The sequence below is a fragment of the Brachionichthys hirsutus genome, unplaced genomic scaffold (genome assembly GCF_040956055.1).
Source record: "Brachionichthys hirsutus isolate HB-005 unplaced genomic scaffold, CSIRO-AGI_Bhir_v1 contig_790, whole genome shotgun sequence".
Lineage (NCBI taxonomy): Eukaryota > Metazoa > Chordata > Actinopteri > Lophiiformes > Brachionichthyidae > Brachionichthys > Brachionichthys hirsutus.
The window spans coordinates 350,845-372,956 of record NW_027180324.1 but is presented as its reverse complement, the minus strand read 5'-3'; the positions used below and the strand labels follow the sequence as shown (position 1 = coordinate 372,956).

Genomic DNA, 22,112 nt, shown 5'->3' with positions numbered 1-22,112 from the left:
ATGAGTCTCGCAAATGGTTGCAAGACTTCTCAGGAACTGTAGTTAATTGTTGAATTGTGGTTTAACAATCAGGTCTATTCATTAGACATTTTTATTCTGCAGGTGTCCAATGATCCTATTCTGATTAAACACCAATAATTCAACCAGAAAACAGAATCACACAATCACAACAACAAAGCAAATATAAAAGTAACTGCTTTTCTCTCTTGGGAACCAACATGCATGCACCACCTCTCAGGGACTCCTAGAATAGCATAACAGCAGCATCTTGACACCTTTTTTTGAAGCCAGGGGACGAATAAAATGGAAGTCACTGCATGTTTGTGTGTGAATGGAGATTAGCTTTGGCTCCTGGGGTCACAGCTATGCTCTATAGCTCAGCAGGATGACAGCGGCGGTAACAACACATTCCCAGGGTTCTGATGGGAGGGTTCACATTTTGTGACACCTTCAAAGTTGACCACTCCATTGTGATTGGCAAATGTCCTGAAAGATGTGACCTGCCCCCAAACAAAGGGGATTATGGGACAAATAATGTCCTGCCAGGAGAAAGCCAGTTGTTTATCAGCATCTGCTTTGCAATTACTTTACGCTGTCTTCACCCAGCCAGACAGTCTCTCTACTTGGCTCAGTGAAGCACAACTCACAGGGCTTCCTCTTTTTAATTGCCATGTGCTCATTAAAATTCTGATAGCTGTGCCTCTTAACACTCATTGAGTGACGCCTTAGTGAGATGAATAGCAGTAGATGCACCATCAGATGCGTAATAGGATTGATATAGCAATAAAAGAAAAGACTTCCCCTGCTCGGTGTCTGGATGTTGTAATAAACAACCTTGGAAAAGTGGCTCTTTGTGAAGCGAATGGGTTTTCCTTTCTTTGGGTCAGAAAGTACTTTCACAGGTCTTTCAAAGTTCACAATGTAAGTTGCTCATTAGAGGCCACTGCGTTTCTGCGTTTCTGTTCTGCATTTACATTTCTGGCTGAGGCCTAACAGGTCATTTTTGTGGAAGTGTTCCTTTCAGTCAGATCAATAATTGGTCAAGTTTTGTCAAACCCAAATTTACAGTCAAAATTACTTTAGCAGTATTTTCTGAATGTAATGCTTCATCCTGGTTCTCTCCGGGTTCTCCGGGTTCTCCGGCTTCCTCCCTCCACCAAAAACATGCAGCTTAGGTGGATTGTTGTTGCTAAATTGCCCCGTAGGTGTGAGTGTGTGAGTGTGGCTGTCTGTCTCTGTGTTGCCCTGCGATGAACTGGCGGCTTGTCCGGGGTGTACCCCGTCTCGCCCATTGACTGCTGAGATAGGCTCCAGCTTGGCCCGCGACCCGATAACGGATGAAGCGGTTAGAAAATGAATGAATGAATGAATGTAGTGCAAAAGATTGCAAAATGATGATTCATCAGGAAACATCTCAGCTTGCCCAAGTCACTCCAATCAGCACAAGAAGAGCCAATGAACAAGGATAACAAAGTATAGATGACAAAATAGTCATTGTAATGCTCGAGACATTTTTCCAAATGAGGCCAAAGAACAGAAGGTCGATTAAAAGCCGGTGGTCGATGCAGATTCTGCTAGACGTATTCCATCGTCTACTAGGTGCTTGATTGGGAGCCTTTCTGCTGTGAGCCAGACAATTCATCTTCAGTCGCTGCACACCATCACTCCATCCTTCCTGTTTGGTGCTGGGTATCCTCAGTGGTTGTGACTGAGTGGGAGTCACAAACTGCAATCACTATGTGGCTGGAACATTACACTTTAAGCTTGCCATAGAAAATCAACCTATATTAATTGTAGTTCCAGATTAAAAAATTAAATGCTAATAAAAAATCCAGTTCAAAATTTATAATTTCATGGGAATAAACCCTACCCTAGTTCTTGTTAAATACAGATGACATAAATGGACTTGTATGCAAACATTAAATCTGAATGTAGGCAGTATACCCCACAAGTGTAGAATAATTACCATCTGTGACCCTGTTGTGAAGGATTTCAGTCTTTATTTCATTGGGATGCTTTTTGGTTTGAAGAGCAAATATTACAATTATTTTAATCTCCCTTTTTCACCCCACAGCTCATCTGAGAAGTCCTTACCGTGGAGAACTGCAGGTATGTCAGCTCAAACACTCTGGATATGCTGCTTCTTATCGATGTTACTTTATTCCACACTTACCATTGGTATAAGCATTATGATTTCACGCTACACTTTCTCACACACATCTCTCCCTGTAACTAGACCTGGAATAACCTGAGAAGCAGCTTTGGTGAATTTGTCAGATAATTAATGTGAATCAACAAATCACTGGTCCCGAGGAGTATCAATAGTATTACAGAGTAGTACAGTAGCATCATGGCAACAGGTCCTCGCTACTTCCTCTGGATGCTTCCTATATTATATTATTTATATATATATATATATATATATATACTATATTATACTGTCCGGTACTGTCATTATTTGTACAGTACAGTACACACACATCTGTGTGAACACACACAAGCACCATTTGGATTTTTAGGATCTCTCTGCTTGTTTAGTTCACATTTTTCTTCAGCATTGAGCAGAGTAAATGAACGTACTAATGGATTGCAGGGCTTATTAATTGCATGGTGGTTCTGTAATGGTCATTTATCTTTTCTTGTCGATCCTGCCAGAAGTACATGTGCCCTAGGAATATTCTTGCTTCCTTGTTGAGTGCATTTGATTACTGTTTGAACACACTGGTTCTAATCACAATCACTGTTTTTGGTTTCTATTGAATTCTCACTGTACTGTAGATGATAAATGATAATCCGATGTGTTGATGTACTTTCTTCCAATATAAATGCGGTGTAATACACTGCATAATGGGCCATGCTTTTCTGTGGGACCTCGTGGGCCACCGTATTTCCCTTCGCTTTCAGAATTTCAGACATAATTTTTACTGTGGAAAGTAACCTTTTAGCCCCAGGAAATGTCAATGATTCGTGCTTCTTGTCCCCGGATTATAGAAGACGGGCACAGCAGAATAAAAGCTTTCTCTCTGCGGCTGTTTTTACTTCTCATCTCTTTTTATGCAACTGGATTTCTTCTGATATGTTAGTTAAACATAGCAGCATCATGTTCAAGCTGGAGCCCATGTCATTTTGAAGAAAATCCAGTCTGTATGTTCAGCATTTTTAAATGCATCAGCCATTTATATAAAGAGAATAAGCATGATGACAGGCTGAGTCGGCTGAATTTCTTACCAAATAGCTATTTTAGCTTTCAAGGGAATCGTGCTTCAAAAGTTAGCTATTTTTACCAGTAATAATAGCAGAAATCAAGAAACCAGCCAGCCACTGCTAAATTGGTTGCTGGCTTTACCACACTGTAAAGTGAAATGTCGCAGCATTCCTCAGTCACGTACCGAGACGCTGTCCTCACAACTGGTCTCCATTATTTTGCTAATTGAGTTTTTCTCCCCATCCCCGATCTTTCAAGTCAAGGTAGCAAACTGAAAATCATTAAAACAACTAAAACCTGTAAATGAGGAAAATGGGATTGACATTTGTGAGTTACAGATGGTTATCTGTGTGGGCGCTCAGCGCTGTGAACTAATCAGCAGTTTTTCTTAGAAATATTTGTCATTTATGGACAGGAAAATGTATGGCCACATGATTAATAGACTTCTGAAGTTACCAAGGCAACGCATGTGTAACTGATAATGCTCTTACATGTTTGAGAGAAAAACATAACAGAGAATAAATAACAGAATAAATAACCCCATTTATGAAACTAAAATCATAACGGCTGAGAGAGCTAATTGTGAGTGCCGCCATATGGATATATGAAATTAATATTTGATCTCAAATGTGATTAACGGCACCCCTGTGTTTCACATCACCGTCTCCTCTTCCTCTCTGTGCTCCTTTGTTCTGGCTTTTTGGCATCTTATTTATCAAACGGGGTCAAGGCTCAGAATAAAAAGCCTCTGGTCTGAAACCACACTGTGTGCTTGACACTGGAATTGAAGGAAGGAAGCACTTCATCAGTAGTTTCATTATTTACCAATAAATAGAGTAAAAAAGAAGCAGCCCTTGAAAACATTGTGGAGGTTATCAGTTTTCATTTTTCCGTCCATGTTTATTAAAAAAAGAAAAATCAGGATACAGACACGAAGATAATGAAAAAATAATCTGTCCTGTTTACAACAGAATGTGAATGGTGACACGAAATTGCAAGGCTAAACAATCTGAAATAGAAATTGATAAGGTTTTTAATTTATACAGGATTTGCAATGAATTGGAACAATAAAACACCAAAATAGAAAGGGACACAATAGTCAAGTAGTCCGTTTAATACCTGCTGAAGTCACTGAGCAGGCAAAATAATCAGCCATCAAAAACCGCAGGCCTGTATGTCAATAGATTTATTCAACAGGTTAGTTCAGCCAACAAGGCGGCTTCTTAGCAGGGTTCATCGCTCGCTGTCACGGCAACTAACCATCAGGATCCCACAGACCAACCCGCCAATGTTTACCTCATTGTTTCCCTCCACTTGCCACCTATTGTTCTTGTGATTGCAGAGCAGCCCATTGACACCGGTCATGCTTAGCTGTGTTGTGATTGTGTGGGAGAATTGTGCACAGGGATATGAGAGCTTTTATATCAGTTTATCTCATTGATTGTTGTCATGTATGAAGGGAGCAAAATGGCGTTCTGTGGCTCTACGCACAATCGAAGTGACAAGATGCCCAACTTTGCCTTCCTAAATTAGATCTGTGTTGAATAAAGTCAGCTGGACTTGCAGGAATGGATGGAGGATGTAGAATGACTGAGGCTCTTCACATCCTTTCCCCAAATCCAACTGTACATATTTGTGAAGCTGTTTCATAAATTCTGTCTTCTGTTTTACCTTTCGGGTCCAATATTTTAGCTGTTTAATGACGATCATAATATTTCTATTAAAATCAAAACTAACTAAAGACCTAGCTGTAATAGTTTCCGACTCAAAGCTCTTATTCTGCATCTGACCTCCTGCTGTACTGTGTTTCCCCCTCCAGAACTCTCCGCCCCAGGGGACACAGAGTCCCGGGTGGCTGGTAGCTCTCAGTCGCCCAGCTACCACATCAGGGCCGAGTCAGAGCAGGTGTACTCCCCAGACCACTGCTCCCTCCATGAAAGTGAGGCTCTGTTATTGTAATCTTTCCATCTTCTGCAACCCTCGCTTCTCAGATCTTTGTTTACGGAGACTTTTCAGCTATAAACAGCGATTTAACTTTTGTTCTACACTTTGAATTTTTCCATACTGATGCTTCGAGTGTCAAAGACAGTGATGCACGCTAACAGCCCCACCACCACCACACCCCTCCCCCTCATATGGCATTTAGCTTTAAGAAGGCTGCATAGATAAAGGTCGTCTTTATCATGAAAGCGTTATTCTCGTGTTCTCTTCATTCATTCCCATTTCTCTGTCTCAGGGTCTGCGGGGAACTCCCGCAGCTCAAACCAGATGAATTCATACTCGGACAGTGGCTACCAGGACACCAGCAATGGCTACCACAGCAGCCAGAACCTTGGCAAGGCTGAGCTTAGGATGCAACACTCCTTCCCTGGCACAGGCACTGGAACCCTGTTGAGGAAAGCCAGGGCAGAGGGCCAGGCTTCAGCCCAGGTACGGCCAGCAATGACACAGACAACATATTGCTATTTCAATCTGAAAAGCTATTTGTAAATATTTCGAATGCATTTACACAGAATACTAATATATGTATACCTAGAAAACAGTTCTAATTTTCAGTTGGTCAAATTTCTGACAACAAAAGAGTTGCACCAAAAAGGCAGCAACATAGTGCATAAAGGCACAGAGGGTACACAGTATAGTGTAACATAATCATACGTCCTACAGAGACCACTGAGACACCAAACAGACACACACACACCGTAGAGGACGGGAAAAAAAGACTAAATACGGCAAAAGCCAGTGAGTAGGTGCTTGTGATGCTTTGTGTTATTTAACATGTCGATCACTCCATCAAACCGCCAATCTTTACAGTGCACCTTTCAAACCATCTGCATGCCATTCAAAGTACTGCACAAGTGGCCGATCAAAGATAAAGGATGGGGAGACTGATCCACTCACTAAAACAGCAGCAGTAAAATATGGATAAAGATTGGATAAAAAAGACAAAGAAGAGATAAGCGAAGGGCAAGTGATTGATAGAAATTATAGCTACACATTTATGAGAATCAACTAAATCAACATTAAAGACACATTCTCAGCCCTGCAAAAATGCATTTATAGCAGTGAATACAACATGACAATGTTTTTGTATTTGTTGGGCACCATATTGCTTTCTGTCTGTCCTGCAGCTTCCAGCAGTGGCATCAGCAGGGCCTGGCCGAGCAATGCGGAGGGTAAGCTCAATGCCTTCTCGCTCTCACTCGCCAGCGCACACGAGCGGCATGTCCCCCTCCCGCGGCTCCCTTCGTACTACGGTTGGCAGTGCCTATGGCTCCCCAATTGTAACTGAACCCAAACCCCTCTCCAGCATCTTCTCTACAACCTTACCCTCTGCCCAGCGCAACTCTACCACCTCCGGCGGCGGCTCGCCCTACTCCGCGCAGAACTCCCCTGCTGCACTGAGACGCGTGAGCTCCACAAACTCGCGTTCAGGCAGCACCAGCCAAAACGTCTCGCCGTATCAGGCCTCGGCATCGTCGGGACGCATGGGCTCGCCACTGACCATGGTGGATGGAATCAATTCTCCTTTAAGCAAACAGCCGAGTCACTCGTCATCTCCCATCAGAGCTAGCATGACTGCTGTGCCCCAACACTACAGCTCCACGCTGCCCCGCTCCCTGCTCCACAACGCCGACCTCTACGCACCCCAGAGTTATGACATTTATGAGAGGATGATGCGACCTGACCACCTCACAGGTTCCCAGATACACACACACACACACGCAGGTAAATATGAAATATGTATCACATAATCAAACTCTTCAGGAAAGTTCGTCAAGTACAACATTTAACTTTTATTCCATTAATTCTAAATTTTTACATGTGTGATTTAGGACTGTTATTGTTTTGTTGCAAATATCATTAATTCACTTCATGTTTACAAAAGATCATTATCTACCCTGAAAGAAACCCCACCAGAAAGTACCTGGCTTTTTAATTTATATATAACCGCTAAGCTAATCAGGAGGTTGCTTGGATAACCACAGGAACTTTATTGCAATACTTATTTCATTTCAGTGTCTGTTATTGTTTTCAACTTTAGAAAACAAAATCACAGTAGTAATATATTCCTGCTGCAACATGCCAAATAGCATTTTGTTTTCCTGCAAAAGAAAAAAAAACACTTCTTCAGAAAATCATTGGTTAATTATTACAAGATAAATGGAGCATGTTCTGCTTTACTTCATGCTGCGTGGGGAAGAACTAGATGCCCTGATTGATGTTGACGCTCAAGGTGAACATTATTACGGTAGTTATTGTGTGAAATTGCTATCGTCACCCGTTTGCATGTCGGTACTGCATGCGTGTCTTTTATTTGTTGGGGGGTAAGCAATCATGTCCAACCAAATACCATTGCATTGGTTTTTTGTAGTGTTCTTAGGTGAGAGATCACATGCTGCAGAGTGCAATTTGTCTAATCATCTTATACAAAATAGTAAGAATAAAACACATGTCCTTTAATCTGAAGAATAAGGGATACATTTCTCTTCAGCTGTAATCCTATATACAGCAGAATTATTTGTTTGTTTATCAATTTATTGATCACATTTATCAATTTCTTACTCACCTATGTAAAGGAAAGCAAATTGCAATGATTCCTTATTATTTTGTTTTTGTCATTTTAATCTGTTCACTCTGTTTGCCATGGTCTCTTACCAAATTAAATGTGTACACACACACACACAAACGTTCTGTTTTACAGCAATGTCCCCTTAAAGCAGGAAACCCCACATAGTTTGACCCTCATAAGTTGTGAAAACCTACCACTAGAATCTTGAACAACATTTGCATCACTATTAGTTTGAATATTACTTTTGAAAAACATTGTTCTTTGAGATCTTTCGCAAATAAGTCAAATTTAGCACCAAATTGAATCAAAAGTTTCAATGCCAATCTGATCACAGGAGTGGATTTTCCATGGGGCTACAAAATCGCAAATTTTGGACCAGATCTGGACGAATGGTTGGATTCAGATAATATTTGATGTGTGTCTTATGCCGATGTTATTATGTCATGCCAAACATTATCCTTGATGTTAGAAGAAAAAAACCTTGTCCCATTATCCCAAAATTCAGAATGTTGATGTGGCTCTCCACCAAAACGTTTGATGGATTGTGGTTTTGGTAATCTTACAGATTCTAAAAGATTTAATCAAAATCTATTCTTAACTTTTTGAATATGTACAGACAGGCAAACAAACAAACCAACATAACCCTTCAGTGGAGGTAAGAACTGCTAAATTGGGTCATCTGTTACTTTAAGTTAAAAAGCCTAAACAGAAGTAGGGAGACATTAATACTCCACTTTCGACTATTAGCCTGAAAACTGCATTGTGGACACTCGGGATCAATCCAAAATTATCAGATCCCTACCTCTGGCTTAGAGTGGTGATGTTTCAGGCACACATAAGTTACTTTTCAGACAGCCTCTGGGTAGAATGGATGCTGGCTCTAACTCTTTCTTCTTTGTCTGTTTTTTTTTTCCACCACGTCGTCCACTTCTGATTTATCGTGTCTTCTGCACAACAGTCATCCTTATTCACATTAACGTCAAAGGACTCATCTCAAGCTAAATCATTTTTCACAAATGTTTGAGCCATAATGGGGCAAAGTAGAATCATCACATGGATTCTCTCGGTTTCAATAATTTGGAAAATGGCAAAACACCTTGAAGTAACTGCCATCAGTGGTTGTTCTGTCTGAAGCGTGCTTCTGTGTTCTTCCTCACATTTTGGTTGCTGCTGATGATTTTGTGGATTCCTCTGTCAGAAGACTTTCAACTCTGTTTACCGGCATTTTCTGTCTTTTGCTCTCCTCTTATTTCCATTATTTCAGTTTTCCTACCTCCCACCCGGCTCCCTTCCTTGCCTTCATATTGGCCGTGAAGTCATATCTTTCGCCTGCTGCTCAAAAATGGGAAAGTTATGACATTTTCCATAATATTGTGATCGTTATGCTTGATGCCCATGTCAGAACAACTGCAACATCTGCAACTGTGCATTATTAATTTGGACAACCAAAGCAATGCGGTCGTTTTATGCTGCCGTGGTTCTTCGGCTGACATGTTACACTATTTTTACAGTCATTCTCTCATTTATGTCTTATGTCTGGTTATCATGCCACTTCTCCTGTGACTTTGGAGAGGGTTTTTGAAAATATATATATATTTCTTTTACGAGGAATGCAGTCAGCATCCATTTAAGTGTTTGTTTCTCCAGAGCAAGCATGCACCAAGCCACCACCTTCATCTAGCCTCTGCCAAGTGTAATCTGTTAAAGCCACGGTGAGCGGGTTGAAGGGGGAGAATTAAATGACTATAACGCACCAGGAATGTGGAGCATTCATCCTCAAAAGACACCAGTATGTTATTTGCACTGACAATTTGCAGACGCCTTTAGAAGTGACTTTTTTTTAATCCGGCGAGCAGAATGCCGATGGATTTTCTTTAATCTGAGTTTGTGTTTCAGTTCCAGGAGTTGGGCTGCTAATGCACAAACATATGCACAACAAGTCCTGCAACTGGTAGATTCTGTTCCTCTGAACCTGGTTCATATGGCCATGCAGGCTTTACATGGAATGAGAAGTATCTGCTGGTCCAGGCTGCCTCATTAACCTTCTTTTCATTTACATCCTTTCTTTCCCTCCCCCTTACATTCCCTCCTGCGCTCTTTGTTGCCCATGCCTTTCCTTATTCCTTCAACAACCTCCTCTCGCTCCTTTTAAACCTTTGAACAAGAGAATCTGAAATGAGTTCTTGCCAAGCGGCTGATAGTGACTATTGTGTTCGCTGCCAGAGTGAAAGGCTTCCTGGGCTTTTGACTGTTTCACTGCGGCACACAGCAGCTGTAGCATTCCTGCTTCTCCCACCATCCTGCACTGCAATCCAGGGCTATTCACAGTACCAGTTTAGTACGCACTTCATATTCATTCCTTTGTACCTCAAAGTTGTTGTGAGTATTTAGTAGAATGTGCGTCTGAGTGTAATATTGAGAATCTCTGGTATATATTGAATTCATTTCAAAGAAAGCCACAAGCGAGCTCACTAAAATCCCAGGAACTTCCATCCCTGAGTTTGGAATTAAGTGGCTTGTTGCATTTATTCAATAGAACTGAATAATAATTTCAGTTTAATCACCAATTAAAAGGAAAAATGAAGGAATTCCCGCCAACCTCTGGCATTGCTGAAAAAAAAAACTGGAATGAGGGGTGGAGTGGGACTGAATATATGTAGGGTGGCCTGGCAAAGCACCGGGTTAGCATGAGGGGGAGGCAAATTAAGAAGACGAATTATTAATATGACAGTTTTATTAATATAATAATAACAGGGAAATTAAATTGGTCAAACAGCAAAATCCTCCATTCGACATAAATAATTCTCATTTGACAGGAATCGACCAAAAAATAACTGGTTTCCACAGCCTTGTTTACAACTTAGTTTAACAGCTAATGATGAAAATAAAATCCATTTAAAATATGTTGCAATGGTTATTTGACATTAAGCTTCCGTTTGCACTGGTTCCCTGCAGAAAGTTTTTCTTATAATATTTGTATTATGCTTTTTTTGTTGTCATGATGTAGATAGCATCTATCAAACAATGCTTAAGTTAACCACAAACGTTCAATAGATAAAGTAAACTCTTGCATAAAGTAAATGCAACAGTTGAATCCAGTATTGGGACCAGAAAAATAAAGCATAGGTAAAACCTGCATTGATTAGCATTCACTGAGATCGAACTTGGTTTTGGTTGCACTAAATCGTATCAAGTTGCATTGAACATTTCCATTTCCAGTTCATCGTGCAAGTTGTGTAAAGCCACAGTCGAGATTGACCAACCTCCCTCCCAGTGGGTTGCTGTTGTGTCTCGCTGATCACAGCCCAAAGACAACGACACACTTCTCCAGTCCTCCCTCAAACAAGCGTGTCAATTAAGTGCCGTTAGTGTTTGGGACCTGAAATGGAAACGGTTCTGCTGCTTTTCTAGCTCCTGATGGAACTTCTCTGGTTTGAAGTTTAGTTTCTGTTCAGTGTTTTGTATTTGTATTTTCCACACATCTGTAGCATTTTCAACCACAGATGAGGTTGTGCGTTGCGTCATCAGTTTATGAGATACCCTCGACTAGTTGGCCCAGCTATAAATCCCTACTCGGCTCGAGCGACTCGCCATTTCAAATATGAGTCATGCAAAGTCAACACACTTGTATTGAAAAGCCTCATCAGTGTTAAGTGGTAGAATTGTATGACTTTGGTAGAGATTATTTTAGTCTCTGCGTACTTTTATATGATGATTTGCGGTCAATCGAAACGTTCTGTATTATGCTCTAAGTTGCTGTACTGCTGCAGAACCTTTTTTCTTCTTCTTCAAAAGCCACAACGATCAACTAGTCTGAGCCAAAATGTCTTGACTCATCCCATCTTTATAAATAAAGTGAACCATTACAGTTCAGGCGATTCATCCTTGATGTGCATCACAAACATGGTTTCTTCATTGGTTACTTTCTTATTACTTGCTTACGTACTCATTGTTGTTGAGGAGGACGTCTCAGCTTGGCCCATTAGCTACATTTACATCTTTACTCACCCAGCTTGTGAAGCCCCTTTCTCCCAGAGGTATTAACATGTTAATCCATGTCCTCGGTCTGTGGTAGGAATCCCTTGTTTAGCTGTTCCTGCATGGAATCTTTTTGTTGTTGTTGTTTTTGAGCAGCAGGCTGTGTCTGAGGTGTTGACGAGGAACCCAGTGGCGGCTTGTGCAATGTGCAACGACCAATTCATTGCCGACTGTATACTGGTCCACTGGGCATTAAAGTTCAGTGATATAACTGACGTTAGATTTAATGCAGTCGCAGAAATGTAGGTTCAGTTTTGATTTAATCATAACTGTTTCTTTTTGCTGTGCATGTACAGCAATCATTGCTAAATAAATATCTCCATAATAAATATGTTGTTAAAATATCGCCATACACTTGACAAAATGTGAATTGGACACACTCTGCTCCTCAGGCCTGTTGTTACAGAGTTAAAGAATTACTGGACTCTTTCACTGCTTACAGAGTTGATGACTACTTTCATTCATAGTTAGTTAATTACCTCATTTAGATGTTGTTTGCTTCAGTGATGATAAATGTGTCATTATTCTTTAATTTTCCAATCATATCCATCCATGAAAATAACATGTAAACAAACAAATCTCAAGAGAGGAGACATCGATCATTTACTCTTTTTTTTTTTTTACTTAATGTTGTTATGTAATGTTGTCAAGGTTACATCATTGCAGATGATGCAGAGCAGGCTTTAAAAATGATTGCACTGTGTAGCCGTGCGGCAGTAACAACTTTGACAACAATTAAATGTGTTGTACTTGTGATTGATTACCTAACTCAAGCGTCTGTCGAGTCTTTTATACTGTTATAATATTCATGTTATAATAAAATAAATTAAAAACAATGACTGCCGAGAACACAAGGACTCCCTGCACCTTCGTACTTTTAACTGATACGACTATCCGTGATTAATAATTAAAGTAAAGCAGCTGAAAATCATTCAGGGTGTTGCTCAGTTGCCCTTTTATAGGACGTGTGGGAGGTGATTGACAGATCTTTGCTCAGACCTTTGATACTTCACTGAAGTGGCTGTATGTAAAATCACTAGATCGTTCTACAGCTAAGCAATTACCCACAAATAACTCTCCCAACATTTTCAGGAGTGCGGAGTTCTTATGCCAGTCAACACAGCCACCTGGGCCAGGATATGAGGCCGGCCATATCCCCGGACCGCCACATCACCCCAATCTATGAGGATCGGACTTTCCAGGGTCCGTTGTACCGGAGCCCTGGCAACACCAAGCAGGGTACCCTCTACAGGAGCGCGTCAGGTTGGTCCCAGATCTCCCATGTATGAAGATACGTGTCAGGATGATGTCACTTTATTCCAACGTCAAATGCACAGTTCATGGCTAACAGTGCAAAAATAAAACAGCAGCAGAAGTGAGGATTTAAGACAATTAAGCCAAAACCAGGCTAAAGGTTATTTTCTACCAGGCCACGAGGAAACATGACTCTGGCAGTTTGTTCAGTAATTCTAGGATATGATCTATTGTTAGTCATCATTATATGTGGTTATCAGTCATTTGCTGCTATTAGCTACTGACCATGACTGACTGAACCTTTATGTAACAATGCTCTAGCATGGTCCAGTACTGTTTGTGTTTTCTGTGTATTTCTAAGAGTAGCATGACTCCTGTTTTGTTATTGTACTCTAATTTCCCTCCTGAATCTCTTGTGCAGACTTCATGCAGTTGACTCATACACGTCAGCCTCGGCGCTTTTCATTTTCTCTCATACTATTTTGCTTTCAGGTAGACACAGATCACTTTGTTCCTGATATCGCTAACAGAGACTCTGTTTTTAGATCTCTTGTTTTTTAATCTTTATTCTTGACTCCAATTTTCTGTCATTCCGTCCTTTACTGTTTATTTTCTCTTTTTTTGTGTGGTCTTCTTCTCCCTTCCTGTCTTCTTTCCATTCCTTCTTGCACCGTCACACAGTGGAGGTGAAACACGAGTTAATAGGCAGGTACTGATGTGTCTCCCAGCCACAAAGGAGAGCATTACTTGTGTGTCCCGCAGAGAATGAACGAAGGATGGACGGGGCAGGGGACAGGCTGGTTACCACATTCACATCCTGCCTTCTTCAAGCTCTCCTGATGTTAGCCTTCTCATTTCATCCTGCCTCAGATACACATACTTAGCTTTCAGCCACACACACTCTCCATTTAGCCTTTTCCTTGGCAGATCTGCTCATACTGATAAGTTCACTATTAAATGCTGTTGAGGCTTGACAAGCCACTAAAATGTGTTTGTGCCAACCATACTAAGATAAGGCAAGTGGGGTGGAAGTGGGAAGGGGTGCTCAATATGGATTCTTTGTAAGAACTACCCCATTAGAAAAATCAATGCGATAGCATTTTCTTTGTTATGTTTCGAAATTAAATGTCATTGGGTCATTTTCCCCCACCGGCTTCTTTTCTGGAGGCTTGCTCTGTAGTTTCTTGTATGAGTGTAATTCCTGGCTGAAAAGATGACAAATGGGAATCCAAATACTTTTGGTAAAATTGCAAAGCTTCACTCTGTTGTTTTTCATTTATTGATTATGATTTATCTCCCACTGTCTTTGGCTCTGCTCAGACACATTTTGGGAGACAAACATATTGCAGGGTGGGGGCTGCCCAAACATTGCACATTTTGGAGCAGCACCACAAGTTGACATCTTGGTTTGTGGGAGGAGGGAGTTGGAGCAGGCACAGTCCAGTTCAAAGGGTGTCGAGATCTGACCGATGCTGCAGTCAGATCGCCACTGTGAGAAGAAGGGCCAAATACAACCCATGTGTTTATATCAGTGTTCGTGACCCGTTGTGTTAGAAAACTAGGGCATAATATCACTATTAAAAGAGGACAGATAGCCCATGTGATATGCTGTCACATTGGATATTGGACCTTGTCTGCAAGGATGGCTTGTGTTTGTGTATTTGGACATTGTCATAGTTTAATATTGCCTCCCTGCTGTCTGTTGCAAAATTAGCATCAGAATACAATCGAGCAAAAGATCAAGAGAGCAGCAAGGAAAATTTTTATAAATCATTGAATATGTTGAGGCTTCCTGTCCTCTTTGAAAACCAGCAAGATCCCGAAGCACAATCTCGTAAAAACAAAAGAGGGGGAAAGCCCCTTGAAGAAGATCTATGCTTTGTGGATCTGTGGGAGCTCTGTTTTATTCCTGTCATTAATTAATTGCAGATTTTAGAATTTGCTGACTGTCGGAACAGTTGCATGCTTGTTTCAGCATGTGTTAAAGTTTTGTGCTCAGGGTTTAGTTGAAAAGGTCTGGGAGCTGTTAAAATGTCACCCTCTGTGTGTGTTTTTTGGCAGCAATGTGGGTTTTTCATGCTTAAGCGTCTTATTGGTTGCCCCTCAGGTGTGGGGAGTCTCCAGCGGACACCCAGCCAGCGCAATGCCATGATCTACCAAAGAAACAACTATGCTCTTAACACAGCAGCCACCTACGCTGATCCGTATCGCTCAGCGCAGTACCGGCCCTCCGATCCCGGCTACACTCGCCAGGCTCTTGTCATGGATGACGGTGCCACTCGCTCACCCTCCATAGACAGCATTCAGAAGGATCCCAGGTAGGAGCCAGATACAAATTAGCATAACTGTGTTTCAACCTGGTTGAGTCCATCTTTGCAACCTTGATTTGCATTTTCAATAAATATTTAGCAACACTGAATAAAACCCAAAATGTCCTGATTGTTCTGCTTCATAATAAAAGTAAAATGTGTTTTGCACAGAGATTTAGTTCTCTTCATACTTCAATAGTACTGCAAACCACCTGAATTAAAGGTTAGCTGACTAAACCAGACCTTCAATGGTAGATGTAATGGAAATGCAAATCCCTGCCACACCTTGCTCACCCACTGACTCAATCCGAATAAAAGCATGCGAGTCCATAAGAATAGACACACTCTCATAATTTGGAAGTGACTAGCATAGATTTGTAAGAACCAGTCATCGAGAGAGATCACTTACGCTTACAAGGCATCCCTGTTTTGCTGGCTTGACACCAGTTCACTTGTACTTTTCAAAGCTGCTGGGTAGTGCATGTACATGTAGCAAGAGCCTTTCAGCTGGCTCCACTGTGCTTGACCTCTTAACAATAGATTCTCACACACACGCAGAAGTGCTGCTTCTACTCCTGTCATACAGACAAATATGTCCAGAGTGGGTTGATAATAAATAATAATGATCCCCTAATAAACCCCTAACCTTGCAAATCCCTATTCTTTACTTCCCTGTATTTTTTAGTGCAGCCACTTGAAATTGCGGCTCCATGGGGATAACCAGGAAGCAACAAAGGGAAAATATTTATCAGGAGAGATTTACCAGCGTTTTGAGCTGTGGTTATTCATTCTGTGGTATCATGAAAATACAATCTAGTTGTGTAAACCCTCTTTTGTGTACATGCTATGTTGTCTTGACTTCAGAAGTGGTCTTCTTCCTTTAATGTACTGCTTACAAAAAATAGTCAGTAAATCAGGCGTGGCCGAAGTAGCATTTTTTGTATCTTTTCCGTTTCTGTCATCATGAATGATAACTTTACACCCTAAATGTAATTCTAGGGAGTTCGCCTGGCGTGATCCAGAGCTGACTGAGGTGCTTCACATGCTGCAGCACCACTTCCCCTCAGTTCAGGCAAATGCAGCAGCCTACCTGCAGCACCTGTGCTATGGCGATAACAGAATTAAGGCAGAGGTAGGTCTGTTAAAATTGGGGCTTTATTTTTGAGGGGCCATCCATTTGATCTGTCGCACTCGAGTGAAGCCATGTCCCTAAAACGTGAAACTGCAACTCAAACCACCAGTTGTAAACATTCCAACACACCCAGCACACGCCGATGTTCTGACTTGATCCCATCTTTCCATTCTTGATATTTTTGTAAATACTCAGTTTTACCATGCAGTGCAAATGATTAGTTACCTTATGGTGCAGCTTTGGTTTTACCTCCCAATTAAATCAGAAGTGAATGTTCTGGTTTGTCTCACTCTTGTTTTTGCACAATGGCTCTATTTTTAGTGGCTTTGCCTGGTTACAGGACTTCAGCTAATTCTTTGGTACGTCAGTAATCATTCTAATTGAGTGTGTCAAGACTTGGAGTCTTTGACTCAGCAGACCTTTTATAGAGGCAGCCATGCTACAGATTCCCAATCATAGACATAATAACACATTTATATCGCTCATGTTTGAAGCCAAATAGTCCCTATATAAATAATACAAAAGAAACTAGATCGACAGGTTGCCATAATTCCGCTTCTTGTTCTAAAGGTCATGTTTTTCCTTTTCCATTGTACTCCAATCTGGTGGAAGTTGAATTTTGATTCAGAGGCACACAAATGATTCAGATACATTGGTTGTGAAGAATGTGTTTATTTATTCTCAGACACCAAATGTCAGCATAACTTGAACGTTCATACCAGACAATAAAATCCAAAGCAAACGGTAATTTGCTTTCGAATCTTTTAACTTGTGCTTTCCCATTTTACGTCATTCTTTCCACAAAACTAGGGTTAAAAATGACCATTAGTTAGATTAAAACTATTTTGTATCTGTTATGAATGTATCCCCTGTTTTGTCACATGAATAAATGCATACATTTGCTTTCCTAACAATGTGATGTTATGTCATTCACATTGTTCATAGGTGTGTCGCCTGGGGGGCATTAAGCATTTGGTGGACCTTCTAGACCACAAAGTTCTTGAGGTTCAGAGGAATTCTTGTGGAGCTCTGAGAAACCTTGTGTATGGCAAATCAATGGATGAGAACAAGATTGCGGTGAAAAGCGCAGGAGGTATTCCAGCATTGCTTCGCCTGCTGAGAAAGACTGTAGATGCTGAGGTGCGAGAGCTTGTCACAGGTAAGTCAGCTCACGTAGAGAAAGTGTCTGCACCACATCACTGTGTCCTGAGCTTGTCATGCTCGTTCTCTGTCCCTCAACCCTCGTACTGTAAGAGGTTGTTTTACACCTTGTTCTCTGTCCCTCAACCCTGTGACTTCCTTTTCCTTATTAGAGGTATGAAGTCCTCTTAAAACAGAATGTGTCCCACTGTTTTGGAGGCTATCCATGTGTGGTGGAGGTTTTGTCGCGAAGATCTTTGCTGATCAACGTGGTTCTGAAACATTTTACACTGACCTGCGAGATAACGTTAGGTTCACTTGCAAGCTTGCACACTCTCCTTTTCTTTTTCCTCTGTTTCTCTGCAGAACTTGCTTTTGTCAGCAGGTGGAGGGGTTAAGTGAGGCCAGATTGATCATTTCCAAAGGACAAAAAAGAAAACGGGCCATCAGCAATACTCTTGTGGCCTTTAATAAACCTTTGGAGCTCGCCCAAGCAAAGTCTTTGTGTGGCAGAGGCAAGGGGGCGCAGTACTGAACATGTTAAACGCTTGTGTGGCAGGAAATGTTGGTATTGTATCAGGATGCCACAAATAAATGTACGTATGACCAGACTAAGTACACTGATACAAACCCACTGGATTAAAAAAACTAAAGTGTTTGCTTGCATTCACCTTATGAACCTATGAAAGTCATGATGGGTTCACACCTTTCATTTTGGCTGGTTTGAGGGTTGAGTCTGTTGTTTAGTTGTTGATTGGTTTTTAGCACTCTTTGTTGATATTTTTGCCCATCCATGTGAGGATGGGAACACTGCAGAAGACCTGGGGTGGTTTACAGTACTGTAATGGTTTGGTTGTGACTCTTCATGTTCAGATTCAGAATACAATATTCATCCCAAAGGGAAATTCCTGCACTAATAGGGAGCAATGCGACGTCAGGAATTACAGAAAGCACTTTTCGTAGACAATAAACGCACATATATTGGAATGACATCCCTGCACTGGGAACGTGCAGGGATTTTTTTTCAAGATGATAAGGATCCAGGCCACTCCTGGGAAGCTGGGACCATAGAGGGAGTGGGACAGGACAGTCCAGAGGATGAAATCGGACAGGACGGAAGAGCCATTGATGGAGGGGTGTGTGTGTGTGTGTGTGTGTGTGTGCATCAGTCCTTGTCAGTTCTGTCAATGTGTGTAAAGTCTATAAGAGCCACAGAACACTGCGACCTTGTCCTTGGGAAAATATTTGGTCTAGGAGACAGCTAAGCCCAGCTGCGTGGTGCCCTCTCTGATGGGTGAAGGAAGGGGGGGGGGCAGAATAATTCAAATTCTAGCCGAAAACAGATGACTTTGTCTTGATCCAATTCGGCAGTTGGTCCTCAGTAAATCCTCATTTCAGGAGCGGAGGAGAGACCTCAGTCCCTCTAAGTTTTTGCCAAGTCCGGCGATCTGTCGAAACAGTCCTGCCTGCTGGCGCAAGATGATATCCGTTCTTCCCCGGATCGGGCCGTGAGCTGAGGTGGATGAGCTCACGGGACAGTTCCTCGATTCGTGCCAACACCCGGTCCCCCAAAACCTCTAAAAGCACTTTCAGATCCATGGTCAATTTATCAAGAACTGTGAAAGCCCCCGTCTGCTCTGGTGTACCGACTCTCCGGTACACCAGAGCAACTCCCAGCCCAATTTGCAGATGCCCCAATAAGCCAAATAGCCAAATATATATGTCCTCAACAGATTGGACCACGAGACAGACAACCCTCCACTTGTCCCAGGCTGTGTGGCGTGTGTAGCCTGCCGTGAAGGTCCTATCTGGGCAGGTCGCATCCACCAGGTTTCCGTTCTATGAAAATATTTAATCAATCGCACTAAGAGACCAACTAATAAATCGGGAGCGTCGGGAGCGCATCAGGCAGCGGGTCCAAGAAGAAAAGTCGGCAGGCAGACAGACAGACGAGATGAGACAGAGATCTGGGACACTCTATGCCGGCCTTGTTGCTGCTGTTTCTATTTTGCACTACTGCCTGTGATTCTCACTCTCTCTGTGTGTATATATATTGTTTCTTAAGAGAGAGAATTTAGTTTATGTTATGATGTGTGCCTTAAGCCGTGGGCCTTCTCACGATTTTATTATGCTCGCATAATGACAATAAAGTATCTTGAATCTTGAATCTTGAGATAGCAGCAGGCAGATGGGGTAGGAGCAGAAAGAAAATGCGTCCGTCCTCTCCAAAGACTGGAAGAGTTATGTTGCGTCTAAATGAAGCTCATTCTCATCTTGTGCCGTCTTTCAAGGGTAAGCAACAGCTGTAGATATTAAGACTGAATAAAGATACTCTTTAAATTAAACAGAATGCTTGCCATAAGATTAGGGATCTTGTACTAACAGAGTCCTGGAGACATTCCCCTATTTTACAGCTACTGCGTCACTACGGCTTATTATGTCCAAAAAAATGAAACCTCATTTCCACAGGAAGCAAATGTAAGATGTTTTGCTCAAATATGGTCCCGCTAAGCCTGCTTGTCGGTCTCCTCCTCTCTATCTGGGGCTGTGTGCTGTCCAAACTGTGATGTACTGTAAATCCATGTTGTTTCGGATCAGGGTGCAGCACTACAGGAATGAGCAAGCCAAGGCATTTGGCTTCTAGGTCCTGAGTCAGCCCTTTGAGACCACAGCCCCCAGGTTCACGTGGTTGGATTACAGTCCAGCAGTCCCTAAATGAGATTGTTTCCTGTTTCAGTCTGCTTACTTGGCTTAACACCATCAGAGGAGGGAATATATAATGTATAGGGTACATATTATAGTTATTTTTAAGGAGTGACATTTGTCTCTGTGATTGAGCTAAAGTTATCTCGCAGGAGTTTATGGCCAAAAACCCAAACGTCCTTTTTTACTCCGTTCATTGAAGTAGCAGCTTTAAAGTGAGCTGTTTTATCCCCCCCCCACCCCCCACCCCGTTATCCACCATCCTGAGCGTCTGTTGTGGCTAATTGGCAGGGCAGACCCCAACATGTGGGGTAATTAGAAAAGGTCAGAAGAGCTGCACCACCTCTGTTTAATTACAGCTGACAGGAACAATCGACATGAAGAGCTTCCAGGTAGATGTCAAGGGAATCTCACGCCGGGGGTTTCATTTAGAACTGTTGCTTACACACAAAATGGAACCTAAAATACGCTTTAGGTGCAAACATTGTGATCTATAAAAACAAACTGTGTGTTTCTGTACACACACACTGATCCAGGAGTATGAAAGCTTTGGAGATGGGAAATTGGCGACCTATAAATAAACGCCTGATTATAAAGAGTGGCTTCTAATAGTGTATTGTCATTATCAATCTGTTGTCAACATTCAAGCCTGCAGGGTTTTATGTGTGTGTGCTTAATGAGCAATAACAATTACAGAAGAACCTTTTACTATCAAAAATACAGCCTCATGGTAGTACAGGTAGTGCGGTTAGCAGGAGCTAACGTAGCATTGCCAGTTTCTTCCTTGTGCCGGTCTCAAGCCCAGATAAATGCAGAGTTGCGTCAGGAATGGCATCCGGCGTAAAAATGTGGCGAAATCTAACATGTAAACAAGAAGGGTTAACAACGACCGCCAGCAGCGTTGTTAACCCACGGGGCGCTGCAGGAAATTTGATTATTGTGGGTCGAAGACAGAGACAAAGAAGAGAAGGAAGACGGGTGTATCAACAGCAAGAGAATAGAGAAGAGAAGAGTTTAGGACTGAGAGTAGGGACTTTGAATGTCGGGGCGAAGACAGGAAAAGCTCGAGAGCTGGTGGACATGATGATGAGGAGAAAGGTGGATGTGTTCTGTGTCCAGGAGACCAGGTGGAAAGGAAACAAGGCTAGAAGCTTAGGAGCAGGACTCAAGTTGTTTTATAACGGAGGAGAGGAAAGAGGAATGGAGGAGGGGTTATCTTGAAGGAGGAGTTGATGCAGAGTGTTCTAGAGGTGAATCCAGTGTCGGACAGACTGATGAGTTTGAAGCTGGAGATTCAGGTTGTCATGTTGAGTATTGTTAGTGGGTTCCCTCCGCAGGTAGGATGTGCGTTACAGGTAGTGGGGGGCGTGGTGTTGGGTGCTGGTGGGGCGCCGGCCCGGCCCGCTGTGCCCCGTGCCGCTTTGCTGGCCTTGGTTTCGTCGGCTGTGTTGGTGGCTGTCGCTCCCGGGCCCTGGGCTGGATCTTCTGCGGGTGGCGCTGGTGGGGCCCCAGGGGTCATTCTTGGGGTGCTGTTGCAGCTTGGGGTGACAAGTAATGTCGTGTTGATCAGAACACGACATTAGCTACTGTACAGATATCACCTAGAATGATCTGAGTGTTTTTGTTTTTTTAGTTTGCTTGTTTTTTGTGTGCTGCAGAGAACACAACTGCTGTAAGCCAGACATGGAGTGCAGCGGTAGCTGACACTCACACACTCTGCCTCTTCAGTCACTTTACCTGCATCGTCCTCACCTGCACAAA

General features: G+C 42.2%; 1 protein-coding gene across 1 annotated transcript in view; it reads left to right on the top strand.

Moving 5' to 3' along the window:
• LOC137912756 (plakophilin-4-like) overlaps window positions 1-22,112 on the top strand; it is a 50,037-nt gene that overhangs the window by 15,973 nt on the left and 11,952 nt on the right. The window contains exons 4-11 of the mRNA XM_068756894.1: window positions 2,075-2,109; window positions 5,025-5,144; window positions 5,442-5,635; window positions 6,334-6,901; window positions 12,906-13,076; window positions 15,175-15,385; window positions 16,376-16,508; window positions 17,454-17,667. Coding sequence (XP_068612995.1) covers window positions 2,075-2,109; window positions 5,025-5,144; window positions 5,442-5,635; window positions 6,334-6,901; window positions 12,906-13,076; window positions 15,175-15,385; window positions 16,376-16,508; window positions 17,454-17,667 — 1,646 coding nt within the window. The remainder of the gene's footprint in view (window positions 1-2,074; window positions 2,110-5,024; window positions 5,145-5,441; window positions 5,636-6,333; window positions 6,902-12,905; window positions 13,077-15,174; window positions 15,386-16,375; window positions 16,509-17,453; window positions 17,668-22,112) is intronic.